The sequence below is a fragment of the Bos grunniens genome, chromosome 12 (genome assembly GCF_055505025.1).
Source record: "Bos grunniens cultivar Pamir isolate PY7600 chromosome 12, Bosgru_T2T1.0, whole genome shotgun sequence".
Taxonomy (NCBI): Eukaryota; Metazoa; Chordata; class Mammalia; order Artiodactyla; family Bovidae; genus Bos; species Bos grunniens.
The window spans coordinates 12651232-12675135 of NC_141176.1; the positions used below are offsets into that span (position 1 = coordinate 12651232).

A 23904-nucleotide genomic window follows, 5' to 3' on the forward strand; every position below is an offset into this window, starting at 1 on the left:
TTAATACATCTTATACTAAGACGGGGCTTTCCAGGTGGCGCAGTGGTGGGCATTATCTTTACTTTTCTGAAATCTGCATCACATTCTGAAATTTTAAAGTTTCCTAAAGTTACATGCATCATTTAATTGAGATACCTGAGTTATGTATGAACAGATATTTAGTACATCTCATGCCAAGATGGGGCTTTCTGGGTGGTGCAGTGGTAAAGAATCCTCTTGCCAATGCAGGAGAAACAAGAGACGCAGATTTCATCCCTGGGTCAGGAAGATTCCCTAAGTAGGAAGTGATAATGCGCTCCAGTATTCTTGCCTGGAAAATTCCATGGACAGAGCAACCTGACGGGTTACAGTCCATGGGGTTGCAAAGAGTCAGACACGACTGAGCACAGTACACACACACACACAGACACACACACACACACCAAGATGAATCATTTGGAAATATATTAGTTTACTCCTGTCAAGATTGCTTTATAAGAGGGGCATGAGTATTATATCCATGGGTTTTCAAACCTTTATTAAGTTTATTTTAAGCTCTCTTCAGTGATTTTGTCCTTGAAGTATCATTTGCTGATAATATTTGCTTACTTTTCTGCTTCCTATTTTTATATATTTTAAAAAATATATATGTTGCAGGGTTTACATTGCTTGGTGGGCCACTTCATTTAAACCTTAACTGTATTAGTGAAAGTGTAATGTGGTTTTTCTTTCAGATATTTGCTGCACCATCATTTGATGACAAGATCCTAGAAGTCGTTGCAATATTTGACAGCGTGCAAATGGCCGTTTCAAGGGTCATTAAACTGCAGCACCATCGAATCGCCCAGGTTGGTTTCCCTACCCAAACCTGACTTCACTACTTGTGTGCATGTGCGTGCTAAGGTGATTCAGTTGTGTCTGACTCTGTGCAACACTATGGACTGTAGCCCGCCAGCCTCCTTTCTCCATGGAATTCTCCAGGCCCAAATACTGGAGTGGGTTGCCATGCCCTCCTCCAGGGGATCTTCCCGACCCAGGGATCAGACCTGTGTCTCATAAATCTCCTGCATTGGCAGACAGGTTCTTTACCACTAATGCCAGCTGAGAAGCCCTCACCGCTTGGGCTGTTGAGAAGCTATTCCAATGACTCGTACGCTGTATATTCATCTATAAAATAATGGGCTTTCTTGTTATTCCAGTTGTTACTGTGTCATCCTATGTGGAAAAGCATAACATCCCATTCCACAGAATGGACTAAGAGTCAACTTTGAATACAACAAGATTGAGTGTCAGATGAGTTGTACTCTCAAATAACTCGCTTTGTTTCAGTGCCGTACAGTAAAGATCACTATCTTTGGTGACGAGGGAGTCCCAGTGCAGGTGGACGGAGAAGCATGGGTTCAGCCTCCAGGGATTATCAAGATCGTGCACAAGAACAGAGCTCAGATGCTCACCAGGGACAGGGTACGTAACCGAAAATAAGTTCTTCTAGAGTCTGTTCAACCTGTAAAAAGTAAATTGTCATGAAAAACAGAAGCCCAGGGAAAAGATTTAAATTGTCTTTTAAGTCTGACATGTAGATCATTCTAGTTTAAAAACATGAAAAAAATATTTAGTTCTGAAAATGGTTTCTTTTTTTAGGTTTAGAGAAAAATTGAGCAGAAACTGTAGAGGATTCTGTTTCTGGTCCCACATATGTCCTCACCTCCCTGACAAGCACATGAATTCCCCTATTGTATTTCCCTATTCTGTTCCCCTTAATATCTTGGTTTAGTGTGGTACATTATTACAGCTGATGAACCACTATTGATCCATTATTATTCACTGAAGTAATAGTTTGTGTTCTCCATTCTATAGGTTTGACAAGTGTATAATCATTTGTGTCCACCGTTACAGATACATGCCCAGTAGTCTCACTGCCCTAAATATTCCTGTCCTCCTCCTCACATCCCTCCCTCCCTTATTCCAACCCCTGGCACCCCCATCTTTTTCTGTCTTGACAGTTTTGCCTTACCAGAATATGTATTCTTAATTAAGGTCACACCCATAACAAATAAGACTACAACATCCATCCGGTTTGTTATTCATACAGTAGTAAATATTGAAGCATAAGTTGAAGCTTTTTAAAAACTTTCTGATATAATGATCATCAATTACATTACTTTTTATTTGTTGTAATATATGAGAAAACTTTAAGATATCTTCTTCGTCCTTGCAATATATTTCATGAAGTGTTAGGATTAGGAAAAACTACTAGTAGTTTTAAAGCCATTTAAAGCCATTTAAAGCCAATTTAAAGCCATTTAAAGCCAATTTAAAGCCATTTAAAGCCATGTGTACTATCTACATACACATTTATTTGTGTGCGTTTAGCTCTAAGCGCACAGTTCATTACGTATTGACTTTAAATAGGCCTTTGAAAGCACCCTGAAGTCTTGGGAAGATAAGCAGAAATGTGATTCGGGTAAGCCAGTTCTCCGAACGCACTTGTACATCCAGCACGCGGCGGACCTGGCCACGGAGGAAGTGTCTCAGATGCAGCTGTGCTCGCAGGCGGCCGAGGAGCTCATCACCAGGTAGGTATCCGAGCCCCGCGAGCCTTGGCGGCTGCGAGGACACCGGGCGTGGCCCGTTCTGCTTTCCGTAGTTTGAATCCGTCTCTGCGGTGGTTCTGGGTCTCTGGAAGGGACGCCTCTGTTCTCCTCCATTTGCTACTTCCCTTGTGCCTCAGAAATCCCTGTTTGCCTTCATCAGTCCACTCCGACACCACGACAGGCCGGGTCTCGGACTTCCTGAAACACAAGGCAGAGCTTGCCTAATGTACACTCTTGTTATTTTGTATATTTTGTGTTTTATATATGTGTTCAGTCGCTTCCATTGTATCCAACTCTTTGCGACCCCATGGACTGTAGGCCTCCAGGCTCCTCAGGCCGTGGGGTTCTTCTGGCAAGAATACTGGAGTGGGTTGCCATTTTCTTCTCCAGGGGATCTGCCCCACCCAGAGATCGAACCCCAGTCTCCTGCATCTCCTGCATGGCAGTTGGATTCTTGACCACTGAGCCACCTGGGAAGCCCTATTTTATAGACGGCACTAGTGGTAAAGAACCCACATGCCAAGGCAGGAGATGTTAAAAGATGTGGGTTTGATTCCTGGGTCAGGAAGATCCCCTGGAGAAGGGAATGGCAACCCACTGCAGTATTCTTGCCTGGAGAACCCGTGGACAGAGGAGCCTGGCAGGCTACAGTCCATGGGGTTGCAAGAGTCAGACACAACTGAAGCAACTTAACACATATAAAGCATATATGTATGTATTATGTATATATATTATATATATAACCCTTTTGTTATTATTTCCCCACTTTACATACAGTCTCTACTGTGCGTGTGTGCCTAGTCGCCCAGTCGTGTCTGACTCTTTGTGACCCCCAGTGGACTGTAGCCCACCAGGCTTCTCTGTTCATGAAATTCTCCAGGCAGGAGTACTGGAGTGGGTTGCCATGCCCTCCTCCAGGGGATCTGTCCCACCCAGGGATTGAACCCAGGTCTCTTGTGTCTCCTGCATTGGCAGGCGGATTCGTTACCCCTGAGCCACCCAGGAAGCCCTCTTTATACTACATTACTCACTTATATGGTGCTTTGTACTTATTAAATGTTTATAGGATATAGAAGGAAATATAAACATTAACCCTGCTCCCAAGAAGAGTCAGGGGGTGGGAATGGGTGGGAACTGTCCAAAAATCTGTTTCCAATAGGTACATCACGGACTTTGCCAGACCACAGAAATTAATTTTAGGAGACAGAAAGAGAAGATTTAAAAAAGAGAAAAAGTTCTGTGAACATAAAGCAGATAAAAATCACTATGACCAGGATTAAACTTCAAAGATGAGGCGGGACCACAGGCATGCGTCTTCTCGCCTCTTCACCCAAATGGCATCTACCCAACGTGGGTAAGAGCTGCTTGACCAGGTCACTGTGAAGGTTAAGTGAGACCCGCCATGGGAAGTGCCCTTGGCACAGCAGGTCCGGCATATTCGGTGTTCTGTGCATGATTGCTGTTAAGTCTTCCCACACCTTCGCCTGGTCACTGATCAAAACGCTGAAATAGAAAAGAAGGAAAGCAAAGCTTAGGAGTCCGAGGAGCTAACTTGCTTCCTTTCCCCTCCCCACCCTCTCCGTCTGCTCTCTCTCACTCATTCCCCACCCTCTCCGTCTGCTCTCTCTCACTCATTCCTTATTTTCCTCTTTAAATATATGTTAGATGCCCAGACTGTGCTAGATGTTAGAGATATGAAAAAAGATACACACTCCCTATTGCTGGAGACCAGTATTTAACATTTTAGAATAAAGGATGATAACTGTAAGATACTGAGTAGCTTAGGAAAAAGATAAGGAAAAATTAATATTTAGCCAGCTAAATCCACGTAACTGCATTATTGTGCATCTCAGCTTCTTATCCACAGACATAGTAGTTTTAAGGTAAATACATCTTAGATACTGTGAACATGTTCTGTTGACTTCAATTTACAGAATTTTTTGTGTTTTTTTTTTCTTGGCTTTAGTGAGATACAATGGACAAATAAAAATTCTATACTGTATATTTAAAGTATGCAGTGTGATGGTTTGATATACATATGTATTGTAAAATAATTAATACAATCCAGCTAATATATACATTATGGAAAGCAGTATGGAGGTTCCTTGGTTTTCTTGAAACTAAAGCATGCTCCCTTGAAACCGCAATGTTCTTCCTATATTATCATCCTGTCAATCAACCAAATATCCTTATCCAAAAAAAAAAAAAAAGAGGGGACATGATTCCCCATCAGCCAGTAAATCAGGCTCACTCATCAATTTTCAGAATGTGTATTCATTTGAAAAAGCAGAAAAGTGAAAGTTGGTCTCATAGTCGGGTCCAGTTCTCTGTGACCCCAGGACTGCAGCCTCTCCTGCTCCTCTGTCCTTGGAATTCTCCAGGTAAGAATACTGGAGTGGGTGGCCATTCCCTTCTCCAGAGGATCTTCCTGACTCAGGGATCGAGCCCTGGTCTCCTGAATTGCAGCAGATTCTTTACCATCTGAGCCACCAGGGAAGCTTGCACCTAGTAGGAAATTCATTTAGCAGTTGGAAGGGTTCCCTTGATGTTGAATACTTTCTTTTGCCTTGAAAATTAGAATAACATTTTCTCATCTCTGTTCTTCCTCTTCCTCCTGATTTCAAGGTTATTGATAAGGATGCTTAGGTGATGTTTGCAAGTTCCTTTGTGTCTTGGATATCTATCATATTATCCTTAAGAATTAAATTCTTCTCCTTCGCTCATGATTCAGCCATGGAGGACTCCTGTCTCTTCCTTTGTTCTTCCCTTTCTGGATTGAAGATCATTCTGCTTGAAGATGTCAGAAGCAAAAGGATTAGAATAGACGTACCTTCTTGCTTATTGCACACCTTGCTCATTTTCTAGCAGTCAGTAGAATTTCTCCTTTTTCTCTTTGACCTTTTTGCCCTGCCTTTCTAGATCCTGTCTTTCTAGGACTGTTCTTGAAGGTCTAGATTCCAGAGGACTGCGGCACAACAGGCTTTGGCGTTGGATAGAAATAGACTAAAATCCAGGCTCTATCACTGATTAGCTTTGTGTACATACTAACGCTCTCTGAGCCTCATATGTCGTCATCTGCAAAGTGGAGAAAAACCACAACTACCTGTTAGGTTGTGAACATTAAATTAGATAGTGCATATAAAGCACTTAGCATGATGATATATGTGGTAATGTTTTGGCCACCTAGTGCAAAGAGCTGACTCATTTGAAAAGACCCGGATGCTGGGAAAGATTGAAGGTGGGAGGAGGAGGGGACAACAGAGGATAAGATGGTTAGATGGCATCACCGACTCAATGGACATGAGTTTGGGTAAACTCCCGGAGTTGGTGATGGACAGGGAGACCTGGCGTGCTGCAGTCCATGGGGTTGCAAAGAGTCGGACACAACTGAGTGACTGAACTGAACTGACTGAATCTGTTGTAACTGTGCCTGGTTAAACTTCCAGTGAATAAAAGATGTGTCTACACTCTACATTTGGGACCCCTCTCAACTTTCCAGCGATAATGCAAAATGAAGTGTTACTGTATCTTGTGCTTCCAAGTAGCACCTCAGTATGCGTATCTCTGATGCTAGGCCTAACGTCTTTTTCAATTTAATTAATTTATTTTTGGCTGCACTGGGTGTTCGTTGCTGCCCACGGACTCTCCAGTTGCAGTGAGCAGGGGCTCCTCTTTGTTGCAGCGTACAGGCGTCTCGTTGCGGCGGCTTCTCTCGTGGAGCGCAGGCTCTAGGGTGCGCGGGCTTCAGTAGTTGTGGCACTTGGGCTTGATTGACTGCCCCAAGGCATGAGGAATCTCCCCAGACCAGGGATCAAACCTGTGTTTGATATGCATTGGCAGGCAGATTCTTAACCACCTGGAGAGTCCATAGGCCTAACTTTTTATATAAAAGATTTGGGGGTTGGTATTTTTTGTTTCCTGGTGGCTCGGATGGTAAAGAATCTGCCTGCAATGTGGGCTACCCGGGTTCGATCCCTGCATCGAATCCGGGATCCCCTGGAGGAGGGCATGGCACCCCACTCAAGTATTCTTGCCTGGGAAATCCCATGGACAGAGAGCCTAGCGGCCTCAGTCCATGGGGTCACAAAGAGTCAGAAATGATTGAGCGCCTAACACATACACACATTTTTTGTTGCAGTAGAGTTTGAATTTTGTAAATCTACCCTGTGCCATTTATAATTGAGCAGTTATTAAAAAAAATTTTCCCTTTCGTGATCTTTTTTTTTTTTTTTTACTTGTTTTATTCTACCATTTCTACACTTCAGAAAACTCAAGTAGTGCTCAGAAGAGTGGTGTGTTCATGGGTCTTGTTTCTGCCTCCAGGATCTGCGATGCGGCCACCATCCACTGTCTATTGGAGCAGGAGCTGGCCCACGCGGTGAACGCCTGCTCCCACGCCCTGAACAAAGCCAACCCACGCTTCCCAGAGGTGAGGAGCTAATGGTAAATGCCCATTCCGCACATTTTTTGGTGTTACGTGCAGAGGTTGATACTTTAAACATGCCTCATGCTTTGAAAGAAAACAGTATATGAGTCTCTACTGAAAGCTTACCCTTCACTTATGACCAGAGTTTTCTTGATTTTCCTTTCCTGCCACCGTTTTCCCACTCCTGCTCTTAAGTTCACATCACTTTTTTTCTGTTTTGCTTTGACTCACTTGGCACCCTACCATCTTCCTTGTACTCCTTGTCCTTTTAAGTACCCACCATTCCTCTTTTTTACCTTCTCCCCTGCACCTTTCATACAGGGCACACCTAGGTATCATGCGTTTAACTAGAACTGATCACTTGGTGTTGAAGCTGTCCACTGAAATAATTCATCATTTTGTTTTACTGCATCAGTAAATTTGGTCAGTTTTCTAATATAGAAGTTACAACAGGTGGATAGAATCTGACTCTTGAAGTTATATTCACTTGCCAAGTGATACATGGCATTGTTTTTATCCTTTCAATTATTTAGTTGAAGTTGCCTAAGTGAGTGTAAAAAGAAGTGTTCATCCTCAAGATGAAAGTCTAAAAATCAGTCTGGTTGGTTGGAACTAATGAAAGTGAAATTCAATGGATAGAGCTAATATGATCAGATAATGCCCCTTTTAAGACATAAGTTTCTTTGACTTAATTTTTGTGGGAACATGTGTCTTCTGTCACCAGCATATATAGGCTTGTGTGCCCGAGATGTGTTTCTGTGTGTTTACTATAGTCAGCGTATTCTTTTGGTTCTGTGCTGTAAGATGTAGAAGAGGTAATCCTGCTAACAAATGTGAATGTGAAATTTTGCAGTTACAAGAGCATTTTGGCAGATTTTTTAAAAGATTTGCAATGTGAATTTAAATCAGAAAGATAAAATGTACTCTCTGATGACTGAATCCCAGTTTAATACAGAACTACTTGTCTTTGATGTCTCTGTTTGTTTGTTTTTTTCTCCTAGAGTCTTACAAGAGACACTGCCACTGAAATAGCCATCAATGTGAAGGCCCTATATAACGAAACAGAATCTTTACTAGTGGGCAGGGTTCCTTTGGTAAGGAAAAGAAATGATGGATAACATCAGAATGATGATAAATGTATGGTTCTTGCCTTCATTTGGGAGCATGCATTCACCAGATTCTAATGCACAGGCAGGCTCTGGCCCCCATCTCTAGAGCTTCCTTTTCACCTCGCTTTTGCTTTCAAGAAACTATACGGCTGTGCCTGGGAGTACACTTCAGGCTAACAGGAGTAGAGGGCTTCCCTCATAGCTCAGTCAGGAAAGAATCTGCCTGCAATGCAGGAAACCCGGGTTTGATCCTTGGGTGGAGAACATCCCCTGGAGAAGGAAATGGCAACCCACTCCAGTATTTTTGCCTGGAGAATCCCATGGACAGAGGAGCCTGATGGGTTACAGTCCATGGGGTCACAAAGAGTCAGAGACGACCTTGAAACTAAACCACAGCAGGAGTAGAGCTTCCCTGTCATCATGTCTTTATATAATCCTGCTCTCCCCAGTCAGCTTTGAGAATCTTGGGCTTTACAGACAGTGAGACCTTCTTCAAGGACTTGTTCACCCATGAATGCAGAAAAGTAGAGGAGGTCTTGTGTCTCCGAAATTAACCTTTGAAATACAATTGTTACTGTTTTCTAGATTGGCTTAGATGATGCTTTCTAGACTTGGTGTGTCCAGAACTAAATTTCAGGAACTAGACCTAGCCCTGGATTAACTCAAGATTTGTGCTGGAAATCGAGTTGAGGCCAAGTGTGAATCAGACCACAGTCCTTGGACCTCAAGCATAAGTGCTAGGATTCTGTAAATGTTTCTGTCTGGTTTGCCAAGAATCCTTCCCTTGCTGGCTTTTCCTCCCTCACCCTGGAAATGTTCTAGCGTTGGGTCTGTTCGCCACCTAGTGTTCAATTTTAGGTTATTCACACATGCTGTTGTAAATGTAGAAAGCCTAATGTATTAGCTATTTTTAAATTCCTTGTAACAGTTTTCATTAATTGATAGATGAGGTGATAATCTTAAAACATTTCTGTTTACTATAATTTTATCTCTTGCTGGGGAAAATTTATACATCTAAATAAAAGTGAGAATAAAAATCATAGTATCTGGCATAGTGAAAGAATGAGAGAGGTGATTGGAGGTGATTGGCTGCTGTCCAGAAGAATATTGCCATTGAAGCATCCTTTGCTCTGAGAAGAGAATCTTAAAGGCTGCATGAATCAATTGGTTTTACCCATTTCCAAGGGAAACTCAAGAGTGACTTCCTTGGGGCAAGAGGTGGCTGCCTCTGCTATGGTCGTGAATAGAAACTTTTAGGAAGAAATATTGGATATATCTTTTGATAAAACCAATAGGAAAATCATCTTGGTTATTCTTGACACTTATATTTTTAACCAAAATCTTCTTGCTGCTCTTCTAAAATTAGTCCTATAGGAAATCCAGCAAGTCATGACCTCAGTACCAATTACTAGATGAAGGACATGTATTTTTTTTATGTTATTTGAAATATATTTAAGATAATTGCTGATCGAGAAGAACTAGAAGCATAACTTATTTTATATTTTAGCTCTCTATACTGAAAGTACCCATTGAGTATTACTTGGTTAATATTAATCAATTATATTTTGTTAATATAGGATTCTTATGCACTTTTAATTCTTCTGTCATAGTCAAACATGGATGTTTGGCTTGAAAATGTACATCAGTGAAATTTTTATTTTTTGACTGTACTGCACCGCTTGTGAAATCTTAGTTCCCTGACTGTGGATCAAACCTTGGTCCACGGCAGTGAAAGGATACGTCCTAACCACTGGCCCATCAGGGAATTCCCCTTTACCAGTGGATGATTTTTAAATGTTTGGCAATATTGATATCAAAATAAAAAACCAATCATATTTGAGAGCAGCTAAGTTACACTCTTTATTTTGCTTATAGAATGAATATAGCCAATGCAGGAGACATAAGAGAAATAGGTTCAATCGCTGGGTCAGGAAGATCCCTTGGAGGAGGGCATGGCAACCCACTCCAGTATTCTTGCCTGCAGAATCCCATGGATAGAGGAGCCTAGCGGGCTGCAGTCCACAGGGTCACAAAGAATCAGATGCAACTGAAGCCACTTATTAGCACATAGCACACACAATGACTATTTTATCAGTTTTATAAGACATACATACTTAGACTAAAATAAAAGTGATAACTTTATATGATATGGTGGAGAATTTCTGTATTTTTATTAGCTTCTAGAAATACTAGAATTTGCATAACAGAGGGGAATTGAGAGCATTTGAAGAACAGAGGGGAAAAAATAATGTCCATAAAAAATAATAATAATATTCTCTCTAAACTTTCAGTTTAAAATCTTGTCAACCAGAACTTTACTGGTGTTCCAGTGGTTAAGACTACACTTCCCCTGCAGCGGGTGTGAGTTCCATCCCTGTTTGGGGAACTAAGATCTTGCATGCTTTGCAGTGTGACCAAAATAAATAAATTCAATCCCCGTGAACCTATATATAGGTACTGTACAATTTTGACATCATTTATCAAAGTTCGATTTGCCAGAAGAGATCCTCGAAATTGTGTAGTCATGTTCTACTATTTACCAGCTGGGCCACAAGGGAAGCCCAAGAACACTGGAGTGGGTAGTCTGTCCCTTTTCCAGCGGATTTTCCCGAGCCAGGAATTGAACCAGGGTCTTCTGCATTGCAGGCAGATTCTTTATCAACTGAGCTATCAGGGAAGCCCAAGAAGGAAACTAAGACTCCTCAAATCAATTCATCATCCCTTGGGGGCATAGTTAGTAACAAGGCCAAGGCTAGAATTCAGCGCCTCCCAATTCTGCTTGTAGCAGTGTTGATTTCACCTTTATTTATTTATCGAATTTGTGACTTTTAATAACTGCTTTACGGACTTCCCTGGTGGTCCAGTGGTTAAGATTCCAAGCTCCTAATGCAGTGGGCTGGGGTTTGATCCCTGGTCAAGGAACTGTTCCCCATGCTGCCCCGTGTAGCCAAAAAATTTTAAAAAATAGTGATGATAAGTGCTTTAAATGAATGGGCAAGAGGTGACCAGTTAAATTCTCTTTAAAGTTTCCAAATCTTCTTCCAGTTTACAAGCCATTTAGCTTTTCCTGATTTGTACAACAGCTTTTTTATCACCAATTTTTCTGAGATCCATAGGCTTTTTTCCTCCTAAAGTTATTATTTTAGTTATTATTTTATTAATCTTTACCCAAAAGATTTTTGTGGCAGGTGATTCTTCTTATGTGACATGTTTTTGACCAATTTGAAATATCATTATTTGTTTACACCATAGCCTATGTAAATAAAAATGATTTTTTGCTACAAATAAGTTAAAATGATAAGATTATTCACTATGTCAAGGCAGATGGGATGCAAGGATAAGAAGGAAGAAGAGATTTGCATAGGAAAAAACCACCAATAGCAATAGTGTTTGCTGTGAAATTATTTAAGTCACACTAGTTGCTTATACTACCTTTTGGAAGTGAGGATAAATCTATGCAAATTTGCTTAAGTGAAGTCAGTATAAAATAATTTGTTCTTTTTTCTCTATTCCTTTGTGTTAAAACCAACAACACTCTGTCTCGTCTCACAAGAGGTGAGGATGTTCAGTGTCAGTGAAATAGTTTATTCTGTTTGAGGGTTTGAGGTTGGTCTCTAAGGCTTGTTTTATCTCGGTTTTTAATCTGCTGTTAAATAGCAATTGGAATCTCCACATGAAGAGCGAGTATCCAATGCCTTACATTCCGTGGAAGTGGAGCTACAGAAGTTAACAGAGATTCCATGGCTTTATTATATCTTACACCCGAATGAGGATGAGGTATGTAACATTCAACCTGTTTATAAATGTGTGCGCTTTGTGACAATAGAATTTGAACACACCTTTTGAAAAAAGAAATGTTCAGGAGGAAATACATTTTAAATATCGCCATCCTCCCCTATCTGCAGGAAATACATTCTAAGACCCACGGGACCCCTGGAACCTCAGGACCAAACCCTACATGTACTATGCTCTTCCTCACACACACACATACCTAGGATAAAGTTGAGTTTATAAATTAGGCACAGCAAGACATGAACAACAGCAATAATAAAATAGAGCAATTATAACGATCAATGCACTGTAACAAAAGTTATGTGAGTGTGGTCCGTCTCTCAAAATATCTTCCTGTACAGGTGTCATGCCTCTTCCAAATTGGCTGAGCAAGTCTCACGCACTGTGGCCATAACCTTTGCAATCTGAGATGTAACAGCAAAACTAGCGTGAATTTTTTCTTCCTTCTTCACAGTTTCACAGACTGAAGATACATTCTTACCGTAGATCTTAGCCAGCTCAGCATACAATTTTTTTTTCCTTATTAAGAACTCTGGTCTTTTCATTAAAGGAAGCGTTTTACAGCTTCTCTTTAGCATATGTGAGTTGCCAGCATCACTACTTTTATTCTCTGGCACCATTATTAAGTAAAATAAGGTGACTTGAACACAAGCACCGTGATACCACAACACCTGGTCAGATAACTCAGATTGGTTATGAAGGGACTCACAGACGGGATGGATGAGGATGGCTCAAGACTTCATCATGCTGCTCAGAGAAGGGTACAACTTAAAACTTGTACGGATTGTTTATTTCTGGAATTTTCATGTAGTATTTTCAGAATGAGGTTGACGGCAGGTAACAGAAGCCATGGAAAGGGGAACCACACTACTGTCCTGGTCGGGGAGACTACTGTCCTCCTTTCGAATGCACTTTTCTTGAGCAAATGAGAAAAAGCTTTTATGTGAACAAAGTCATCTTGCAGGAATCAGTACATTTTCAGGAGTATACAACACCATGAACTTCTGGGGAGGGAGTTATCACTCCAACAATGTTCTGTGTGTATAACCTCTTCCTCTGTTATCTCTGCTGTCAGAGTGGGTTTTTCTTCTCTTAATATCCTGAGAAAATTCTTTCCTTGATCGACTCAAACAGGAGCCCCCCATGGATTGCACCAAGAGAAATAGCAGAAGCACGGTATTTCGTATTGTGCCCAAATTCAAAAAGGAGAAGGTTCAGAAGCAGAAGACAAGTTCACAGCCTGGTAGGTGATCCACACGGAAAGGGAAAGTATAATGTTATGAAAAAAATAACGGATTAACGTGATATCATTGAGGGGATGAGAATGAGCTGAGATTAGAGAGTGATAATCATTGTACTACATTATGGATGTACTCATAAATAGCTTTTATGGATGTACTTATAAATAGCATTTATGCTATTGAATCATACACTATAAAATGGTTTAAATAGTGAATTTCATTTTATGTTCACTTTACCATCATACAAAAAAATCATAGCACACCTAAAATAAGTCCCGTTGTGAGTAGGAGTCTGTAGTCGTGAAGCACACAAGACTACGAAGTGGTTGCTGATTTGTTTCTACTTCATTGTGTAAACGTCAGCACCTCTGTTTGCTGGCTCTTCATCTTGCTCAACAGCAGTTCAACGCCTATAATTTGTTTTCCTTCTTTAGCATGCACAATCTACCTCATTTTGACAAACGGAACATAGAAACTTTCGCTTAATCCTTTAACTTGCCACGTGTATTTCCCACCTCAAGTTATATATTCTGTTCCTCCTCGTTTAAGGACTTAGAACGCTGTTTCAGCTCATTAATAACAATTCACTGTGACGCTTGTATTCTCAAGCAAAGATTAAACTCTTTCTTGGATATTCTTTCAAATTGCCTTTTCACCTTTCCCTAGAGATCAAATTTAGTCCTGTAATACTGCTGAAGACCTTCAAGTTCTATGTATATGATGGTAGATGTCTTAATTTATCAAATAATTTTATAACTCTTCTGAGTTAACCATCTCATACTAAAAAGTGATATATAACCTTATTTTTGATAATGCACAGAGCAGCTGTTGAAGAGCATTTTAAAACCAAATGTGGCAAACAGGGAAACTTTTTATTAAGCTAATCAATGTTGGGTAAAACGTATGAAAGAGGATACATACAGTAAAATAACCCAATTAATCTTGGAAAGCAGTGTTGACAGTTTTTAGACAATGTTAAGTTGATTTAACAAGACACTTATTGCATAATTGTACTTCCCAGGTAGCGCTGCTGCTGCTAAGTCGCTTCAGTCGTGTCCGACTCTGTGGGACCCCATAGACGGCAGCCTGCCAGGCTCTGCCGTCCCTGGGATTCTCCAGGCAAGCACACTGGAGTGGGTTGCCACTTCCTTTTCCAATGCATGAAAGCGAAAAGTGAAAGTGAAGTCGCTCAGGTGGTGCTAGTGGTTAAGAACCCACCTTCCAATGCAGGAGACATAAGAGACATGGGTTCGATCCCTGGGTCGGGAAGATCTTCTAGAGGGGAACACAACAACCCACTCCAGTGTTTTTGCCTGGAGGATCCCATGGACAGAGGACCCTGGCGGGCTACAGTCCATGGGATCGAAAAGAGTCGGACACGACTGAAGCGATTAGCATGCACGCAAGCCTTGCATAATTATTAGCACGCAAGCATTGCGTGATTGTCTGTAATGGGTATCATCAATAGAATAGAACCAATAAAGGCATCTGAGAACCAATGAAGGTCTTGAAGTTGGCAAGACCTGAAGCGGAAGTTTGTGTAAAATTATATCCTGTGTCAGATTTGAAATTTTTATTAGCATTGGTAGCTCAACTATAATAAGTTTCGTATATGATCGTAAGGAAATCGTCAGAGTTTATTTAGACCTTGTACTGCTGATCCCAATTATGAGGAACACATTTTTATACACATTGTGTAGTTTGCATGGCTTTAAGGAGGAAATTGAGCTAAAGCGAAAGGCTCAAGTGCACAGCAGTGAATGTCTTTGTAGAGTCAGAACCTCAAGTTGACTGGCAGTCTGAAACTTGCATGGGAAAAAGCGGAGTTGTAGTTTTGTTGAGACAGTACCTTGAACCTTTCCCTTTGCTGGCACTGCCGCTGTACTCTGTTTTGCATCTTCTTTGGCCAACCTGTGCTTTGTAATGCATTGAGCATGTAGAAATTAAGGGGGTTTTGCTCTTAACTTTGGTAGTTCAGAAATGGGGCACAGAGGAAGTTGCTGCTTGGCTGGATCTGCTCAATTTGGGAGAGTACAAAGAAATCTTCATCCGCCATGACATCAGAGGGGCTGAACTTTTGCATCTGGAAAGGCGAGATCTTAAGGTATTTCCTTTGTGCTACTCTTCTGTTCTTAAATTTTTTTCTTGCAAAACAGACTCCTTTCTGCTGCACCCTTCAGTTCTGCGCTTGCAGCTTGGCTCATGGTATGCGTATGTAATCTATATAATATGCATTGTTCTGTGGCCTGAGTTCCTTATGTGCTTTTGAAAAGAGAAAGTCAGTAATATTTTTCTGTCAGAATCATTGTCGGACAGTTATAGCTAAAGCTTAGCATGAACTTAGTAATTTTTCTTTGTGTCCATTGGCATGGCTGTGCTAATATTTCCAAATGGATCACGTTTCCATCAGTTCATTTTTTTGAATCAACATGAAAGGTGATATTTGTTGCTTAAAATGACTGAAAATATCTACTAAAAAGTTCAAACAACTAAAATTCATTCAAAATGCCAACAACAAGGCCTTCCTGATATAGGGAACTAGATGAGAGACTTATAGCAGTGGCTACTTAGAATTCTATGATTTGGTTGTGTTTCTGAATTGACCTTTCAGAGGTCACATGAACAACTACACAAATTCAAGTTTCCTTTCCATGGCTTTATTATTGAAATTGTATTCTTCCCCCAAATAAACGTATTTTCCTTTTTAGTGAATGAAGTAAAAATTATGCCTTGTTTTTGCTAGAGAGGTTCTCAAAACTTATTTGTCTTTTATGACAGGGAAGAAAAATTATGAATTCATGGTCTGCAGCAATTCCCTTTTCCTCTTTGAGTGGACACTCAACCACAGAAATGGCCAAAGTAGCATATTCTGTCCCAGAGTTAAAAGTAGCATTCTGTCATATTATATTTTCTTGCCACATACTGCCATTTAAAAATTCCAAGAGTGATTCATTAAGCCAGTGATAAAGCCTTCAACATTTGATGGATTGATTCCTTTCCTAATCACCTGGTTCTAAAATGCATAAAATTATGAGACAGTAAATTCCTAATAAATTCATGAACAGCTGTGCCTTTATCTAAAAATATGTTAGTAGAGACTTTTAAACCCAAATCGGTAATATAAAGTATATTATACCTAAACATTGGCACTTCCCCAGGTGGTACTAGTGGTAAAGAACCCACTTGCCAATGCAGGGGATGTAAGAGACGTGGGTTCGATCTGTGGGTCAGAAGATCCCCTGGAGGAGGGCATGGTGACTCACTCCAGTGTTCTTGCCTGGAGAATCCCATGAACAGAGGAGCCTGGTGGGTTATAGTCCATAAGGTCACAAAAATTCAGACAGGACTGAAGTGGTTTAGCATGCACACATGCACACATAACTAAACATTATACCTAAAGACATATACCTAGACATTTTTAGCCAGAAGAATAATAAAATAATAGATTAACTAATTACCTTAGTTGAAAGTCCCAAATCTGGAACATAGCAAAATATATAGAATATATAGTATTAGAGTAAAAATTGACTTCAGCACTTGGAATGAATACACCAAAAAGTAAATGTAGAAGACCATTACATGTAACATATTTGTGTAGCTTCTGATATCCTCAACAGGCAGCAATATTTATTGAATAGCTAGTGATGAATGGGCTTCCCTGGTGGCTCAGAGGGTAAAGAATCTGCCTGCAAAGCAGAAGACCCAGGTTTGATCCCTGGGTTGGGAAGATCCCCTGGAGAAGGAAATGGCAATGCACTCCAGTATTCTTGCCTGGAGAATCCCATGGAGAGAGGAGCTTGGCGGGCTACAGCTCATAGGGTTGCAAAGAGTCAGGCACAACTGAGCGACTAACACATACATATGTACATACTGATGAATATATTATTTTCTTCTCTAGGTAGCATCTGCCCTCTAGAAGCTTGCATTTCACTTGCCATGAATAAGCATACATTGAAGGAAAAAACTTTGTCTATATATAATATATGTATTATAAACATACACAAACATACATAAACATAACACATGCACACAATGAGTGATAATATTTGCAGAACAAAAAAACAAAGCTCACATATAAAAGTTAAAGTTAGACTGATAGAACCCGGCTGGGAAAATCAATAAGAGTACAAAGGAGGTGATGAAGAATTATGTTAGTAAAATTTTTATTTAGCATGAGACTTTTGTTTTTATTTTTAGGGCAAATGACATTCTTTCCCTTAAAACTTTGCTTTCAGAAATTTGTATTGACATAGTCAGTTTTTGGTTCTAAAACAGAGTATAGGGCAATGGGAAGGGTAGTAATTTTACAGAGTCTTCAGTGGGACAAAACCAAGCCAGAAATGAGCTCACCTCGTTCTCTGTCGTTGGAGCTTTAAGAGGGAGCAGACCCTTTAGAGGAAAGTCTCTGAATGTTGGTGAAGGGTTATCTACTCCCTAGGTAACCATATCCATTTCCATGACTTCAGATACTGTGCATGGATATATCATCGGTTCACACAGTTCTACTTCTAGCCCTGACCTCGTTTGTAAAGTCTAGGATCGTATCACCAAGTCTGCTTGCCACTAGGCCACAACACAGACTATCAGTCTTAAAGTGTCCACAACCAAACTTTTGCAGTCCTGTCCTCCTCCTATTCTGCCCCTTCTCCTGTGGTCTGTTATCTTAGCAACTCAGGGACCTGAGCCAGAGAAACCCAGGGTCACATTTAGCACCTTCCTTTTCCTTATCCTTCCCCCGTGCCTCATTAGACCATCACAAAGTAGTTTGATTTTAATCTCCCTTTAGTTTTCTTTCTCCTTTCCACAACCCTTCCTCTTGCCTCTGTAAGGTCAGTAGCTTCCTCATTGGCCCACCCACTGACACTCTTGCCCTCTCATCTATTATCATTGCAACTAGAGTGATGCTTTGTGTGTGTGTGTGTGTTAGTCGCTCAGTCTTGTCTGCCTCTTTGTAACCCCATGGACTGTAGCCCACCAGGCTCCTCTGTCTGTGGGATTCTCCAGGCAAGAATACTGGAGTGGGCTGCCATTCCCTTCTCCATCGGCTCTTTCCAACCCAGGGATTGAACTCAGGTATCCCACACTGCAGGCGGATTCTTTACCATCTGAGCCACCAGGGAAGCCCAGAATGATGCTTTAACAACATCAGGTATATCACTCATCTGCTTAAAACCTTTTGGTGGCTTCCCATTTCAATCCCAATAAAGACTCAGCATCTATGGGACACCCACAAAGTTCTGCCTATGTATTTAACCTGCTGTGGGGCCACTGACCCTTTGGGGACATACTCTTCCAATCTGGCCGTGCTTCATTGATTTAAAAATATGAAACTCTCACGTCAGGGGTATAACCTCTGAAGGTGTGCTTCTTACCTACCTGCCACTTGGCTAGCTGTTGCTCAGATCTTGGCTCAACTGGAGGTAGCAATGTGACAGTCTAAAGGTGGGAAAGGGAAGATATTTCTAATGTGCTGTAACAGACAAACCGATTGCAGCAGTTTCTCTCCTGGAAGCCAGCAGAAAGCAGTGAGGGATACCAAAGAAAGTAGGGCTTCTCGGGTGGCACAGTGGTGAAGCATCTGCCTGCCAGGGCAGGAGACATGAGAGACTCGGGTTCCACCCCTGGATTGGGACGATCCCTTGAAACAGGAAATGACAACCCGCTCCAGTATTCTTTTCGGAAAAAATCCCATGGACAGAGGAGCCTGGTGGGCTGCAGTCCAGCAGGTCTCAAGAGTCAGACATGACTGAGCGACTGAGTGCACACACACACACACCCCCCAAAGAAAGTGGTGAAGACACGGGGGGATTGTTTGGCTGGTGTTTTGTTTTCTCCATTTGGAAAGTTGTTTATGAGTGGGCCAAAGGATAACAGTAGCTACAAAGCATGCCTCTGCAAAGTTAAAGCTCTTCTTCCAAAGAAAGAAAAAGTCAACACTAATGAATATGATCTCATGGCATAACTTTATCACAGCCTGATTCCTAGAAGACATGAATGTGTTGAACTCAAACTAAAGAAAATATAGCTAAGAAGTTAGTGTAACTCTAGGGAAAACATTCATCTCATGACTCCAAAAATAATTATGAGTAGAGTCTGCTTTTCTCAACGAAGCTTTTACTCTTGAGAATATAGTATGCCTATGGCCTAAGATAAAATATTTGATATTAAATATCTTTCTTAATCAGATAACTACATTATCACAAAATATAAAGAATACCTACCTATTCCACTCAAATCAAATGCATCTGCATTTCTATCTTCCTTTAAGGTTTGGCCTTGTTTTAAGTTTGCTGTTTTAGCACACACTCAGGAGTTGGGTAGTTGATGTAAGACTAGTCTTGGATGACCTGGTGTCACATGAGCAGATGTTTTTCAGGATCAATCAGGATCAATATTGTTAAAAACATTACCCTGAAGTTATCTCAGGCTCAAAAAGAGCACTCACTTTGGAAAGATTATTTTCCGGAAAGATGCTGAATCCTCAGTAGCATTGGTGCTATAGAATTCAGAGAGTTCATAAAGTATTTGGGGGAGATTGAGAGAACGTGTGTGTGTGTGTGTGTCTTCTCAGACAAATAATCTTGTGATACCTTATAATCCTACTTTTGAGACTGCTTTGAAAGTCATCTTTTTACTTATTTTCAGATATTCCACACTCTGTTTTGTGAAGAAATTGACTTCACATACTGGCAAATACACTATGGCCATTAAGCTTTAAGAAGCGGTCGGGAGTAGAGATCTTCACCATCTGTTTTAGTTTTTCAGACAGTAAATATTATGGCTATCTTGAATGCATCTCCTTTATCCATGCAACAAGCATTCGTTTGCCAAGTGCCTGCTCTATGCTGCACACTCAGCAGTCACTATTCATTTCTGAAAACTGTTAGGTTGGCCGAAAAGATCATTTGGGTTTTTCCTATAACATTGATGGAAACATCCATACGATGTTATGGAAAAACCCAAATGAACTTTTTGGCCAACCCAATAAATCTTGGCTTCTTGGTTCTTTTCAGGAAGATGGGTCTTTAAAAAAATAAGAATAGCCCCTCTGGGGCTGCATGAAAAAAATAATAATAAATAAAAAAACAAGAAGAGTTCTGAGGGAAAGGAGTCAAAAGTGTTTTGAGGAAAAACATCAACTCACATATACCTATGCTTATGTGATTTTTTTTACACTTATAAAACATAAAAATTATTTAAATATTTCATTCACATCAAAGACTCTAAATGCAAGTACAAAAGGATTTACATTCCACATGTAGGTCATAGGTACTGGAGCCTTCCTTGAGGAGCAGGACTTATTTGTAAGTTTAATATTTTAGCAAGGAAATGTGTAGTTGTTTTAAGACTACAAAATTTATTTGAGTAAATTTTGTGGGTACCCTGGTGTCACATGTCACTTCTCTCAGAGATTCCAATAGGACCTGTGTTTTTGTAAATCAAAAAAGAAAAAGGAGAAAGTAATTTTGACAGTTGAAAAATTGACCTTGCGTGTAACCTGAGAATGTTACATTTAAGAGTGTGTAAGATGTGGGCTTTTTAATGGTTGGTAATTTTTTAATTTCAGGATTTTGGTTTTATAAACTTACTTTCCTGACTTTTCTTTGTAAATCATTGAATCTCAACTAAGATGAATCAGCTGAATGCTAACTACATTTTATTAGCTGGCTAAATATTTAACCATCAGTTTTCTCATATCAGTTAACTTCTTTCTTTCTTTTTACCTTTTTTTTTTTTTTTTTTTTTTTAGGACCTGGGGATACCGAAAGTGGGTCATGTGAAGCGAATTCTCCAGGGAATTAAAGAGCTTGAAAGGAGCACCCTCCAGCCTGAGGTGTAATCATACTGGTGCTATTCCTTGGAAGGAAGGTCATCGCTACTTAATACAAAGTCCTTGGGAGCCATTGGCTGTTCTTGTAGTTTTCTGCCTAGATGAGTAAGCACCACTAAGACACCTCTATGGCTTAATATTTGGCTACGGGTGAAAATTTTGATTTGAGGTATTAGAAAATATTTTTGTGCCAAAAAAATACATTCCACGAAGCCATTTTCTTATTGTGCAAACCTGACATGTTCAAATATGCTCATATTAGTAAAAAGGCAGGAGGAATCTGAGACAACTGCATTGTCCAAAAGGTGGAACTGTAGAATGTTTACTTTCCTTTAATCTGGTCAGACGAGGTTTTCTTATCACACAACCACATAAAAATATGTGGCTGAAACTTACTGGGTTTCATTGTTAGAGGCATTGGCTTCTTCCCTCAAATCACTGGCTAGAAGACTAAGATGTCAGTTAAGTGATGTTTTGAATTGGTATCATTTCAGATTTCTAGCTCTCAGTGGTCAAAGGATATGGTTAAAATCCCTCAAACACTATGAATGAATGCAGATCTTAATGCACGATGTTGCTGCCTGAATTGTTTTTCTGTTTCTTGCATGTCACATTTAATATGTAACACTTAGCTTTAACGTCAGTTTTAATGGAATTTAATTTATTATTACCTAACGGAGGAGCCTGGTGGGCCGCAGTCCATGGGGTCGCGAAGAGTCGGACAGGACTGAGCGACTTCACTTTCACTTTTCACTTTCATGCATTGGAGAAGGACATGGCAACCCACTCCAGTGTTCTTGCCTGGAGAATCCCAGGGACGGGGGAGCCTGGTGGGCTGCCGTCTATGGGGTCGCACAGAGTTGGACACGACTGAAGTGACTCAGCAGCAGTAGCAGCAGCAAGTACCTTTTGGTTGGCTAAAGGCGCTTTTCTGTTCTTTGATGTGGAATTTTGCATATTATATATCTAAGAATCTGTGAACATGTGTCAGGGCCCCAATCAACAAATGATATATATCTTATGCAAGCCAATTTTATATCAGTCTGTCGTAAACAGCAGGCGTGCACATTAAGAAAATTCTCTGTATATTTTCATAAAATTATATGTTCTTTTGTCTTAAGAAAACTTAGTATAGCTCTCCAAACCAAAATTCCCATGCTGTTTTTCATTTCAATTTAATATTTATTTAATACTGTGTTTGCATCTATAATATAACAGACTGTTGACAACCAGGAATTTCCCCAGTGTCTCAAACTAGGATCAGTATTCTGACTGGCCACCAGAGTCATCCATTTGCTAAAGAGACAATTGACAGAAACTTCCCAATGAAAGAGATTTAAATTTTCTCTTAAGGGCTTTCCATTATTATTATCTCACTTAATTCTTATATCCTGTCAGGCAGATATTATTTTCCTTTTTATAAACCACTCTACTTCAATATAGTGCATGAGAAGTTAACATTTCTGTAATCAAAATCTTTGAAAGCCAAAGGCATACCTATCACAAAGTCAGAAAAATGTCCTCAAATAAATTTACTTTAGACATTATATACTAAAAAATTCATTATAGTATTTAAAAATCTTCTATATAAGAGAATTAAACAGGATACTGACCCAGTGGTGACAGTTCTCATAAAGTAGCTTTCTAGGTAGGTGCTCAAAAGATATACATATTCACATAAATATATAGACACACATATATGTACACATACACGTGTACATTTATATGTATGTTCATACTTGCATACGTGTAATCTAAAATATACTTTCATTGATATTTTCTAGACTTTTTTGCCAAATGCTTAAAGAGAAATATTGATGGGAAAACATTTAAAATGAGCTATTGTCAGACATATAATTTAATTGTATCAAAAGGGTTTACATATTTAACACTTTATTTATGATTTGAGTATTTACTAGTAAAAGTCACAGTTTGGATATCTTAAAAATAAATGAACTCAGGCTCCTGACCGAATGTGTCTGACTATATATTTTACCTAAGTTGTGAATAAATGGGAAAATTTCCAGATTGTATCAGGTAGCTTAAAAGAGCCAAGAGCTTCTCACTTAGTAATTTTAACATTATCCACACTTATGAAATCAAAAGTCATTTCCAGTTCCTTTTCGAGTCATCCACACTGGAAAGTGTCCTCAGTCACTTCCCTGTGAAATCAGGCAGTCCAGATTCTCTGAACTCTGCTTAGATCAGAGATCCTTGTCCACACACAAAAAAAGGAAAGGTAGAGAAAAGGAGGCAAGAAATCCTAGAAAAGAATGAATTAGTATAAAAAACCTTTATTGATTTTTCACTCTCCTCAAATTCTTCTTTGCCAATTGAAAAGATTCTCAAGTTATCACTTGTTCAGTTTAAGAGTAAGATGTTAATGACCGAATTTTTTATTTGATGTTGCTCTTTCACCCTCACCCTGGGGAAGGGAATGGCAGCCCACTCCAGTGTCCTTGCCTGGAGAATTCCATGGACCAAGGAGCCTGGTGGGGCTGTGGTCCATGGGGTCGCAAAAAAGTCAGACACGACTGAGTGACTAACACTTTTCAGTCTTGAGTAACATCTCTTATGTATGCCGAACCTCACTAAACAGAATCGTTAGCTAGAATTTTCCTGCACATGGCTTTTGGATGAGGGAAATTCTTTAAAAATGACAAGATTGATCTTTGGGGTTAAATAAAAGCACTTTTCACTATATGAGTCATCCGTGCATGGCTCTGTAGGACCCAGAGGACTTCACCCACACCTGCTTGTCAGGACAGTGCCCTCAGAGCCTCCGGAGGCCACGGTCCAGCCTCACGGAGGAACCAGCTTCTGTCGTAGAGGGGGTTACAGCAGGGATAGGAGGAGCTTTCCATGAGAGCTGATCAGAGCTCTGGGGAGTGCAGAGGGGCTCCGTGCCTGAGTCCACATATAAGCTGAGGTG

The 23904-nt window shown here is 40.2% G+C and overlaps 1 protein-coding gene across 11 annotated transcripts in view; it reads left to right on the top strand.

Moving 5' to 3' along the window:
• Positions 1 to 21045, top strand: part of DGKH (diacylglycerol kinase eta) — a 205975-nt gene extending 184930 nt beyond the window's left edge. For 7 of the 11 annotated variants that reach the window (XM_086328819.1, XM_086328816.1, XM_086328814.1 and 4 more), the window contains 9 exons: positions 714 to 827; positions 1309 to 1443; positions 2392 to 2555; positions 6897 to 7002; positions 8001 to 8093; positions 11766 to 11885; positions 13035 to 13143; positions 15115 to 15245; positions 20892 to 21045. In XM_086328819.1, coding sequence (XP_086184945.1) covers positions 714 to 827; positions 1309 to 1443; positions 2392 to 2555; positions 6897 to 7002; positions 8001 to 8093; positions 11766 to 11885; positions 13035 to 13143; positions 15115 to 15245; positions 20892 to 20981 — 1062 coding nt within the window. In that variant the 3' untranslated portion in view covers positions 20982 to 21045. Of the gene's footprint in view, positions 1 to 713; positions 828 to 1308; positions 1444 to 2391; positions 2556 to 6896; positions 7017 to 8000; positions 8094 to 11765; positions 11886 to 13034; positions 13144 to 15114; positions 15246 to 20891 lie in introns of all 11 variants that reach the window. The other 4 variants (XM_086328817.1, XM_086328818.1, XR_015137816.1 and 1 more) reach the window with 3 other exon arrangements.
• The last annotated feature ends 2859 nt before the right edge of the window (positions 21046 to 23904 follow it).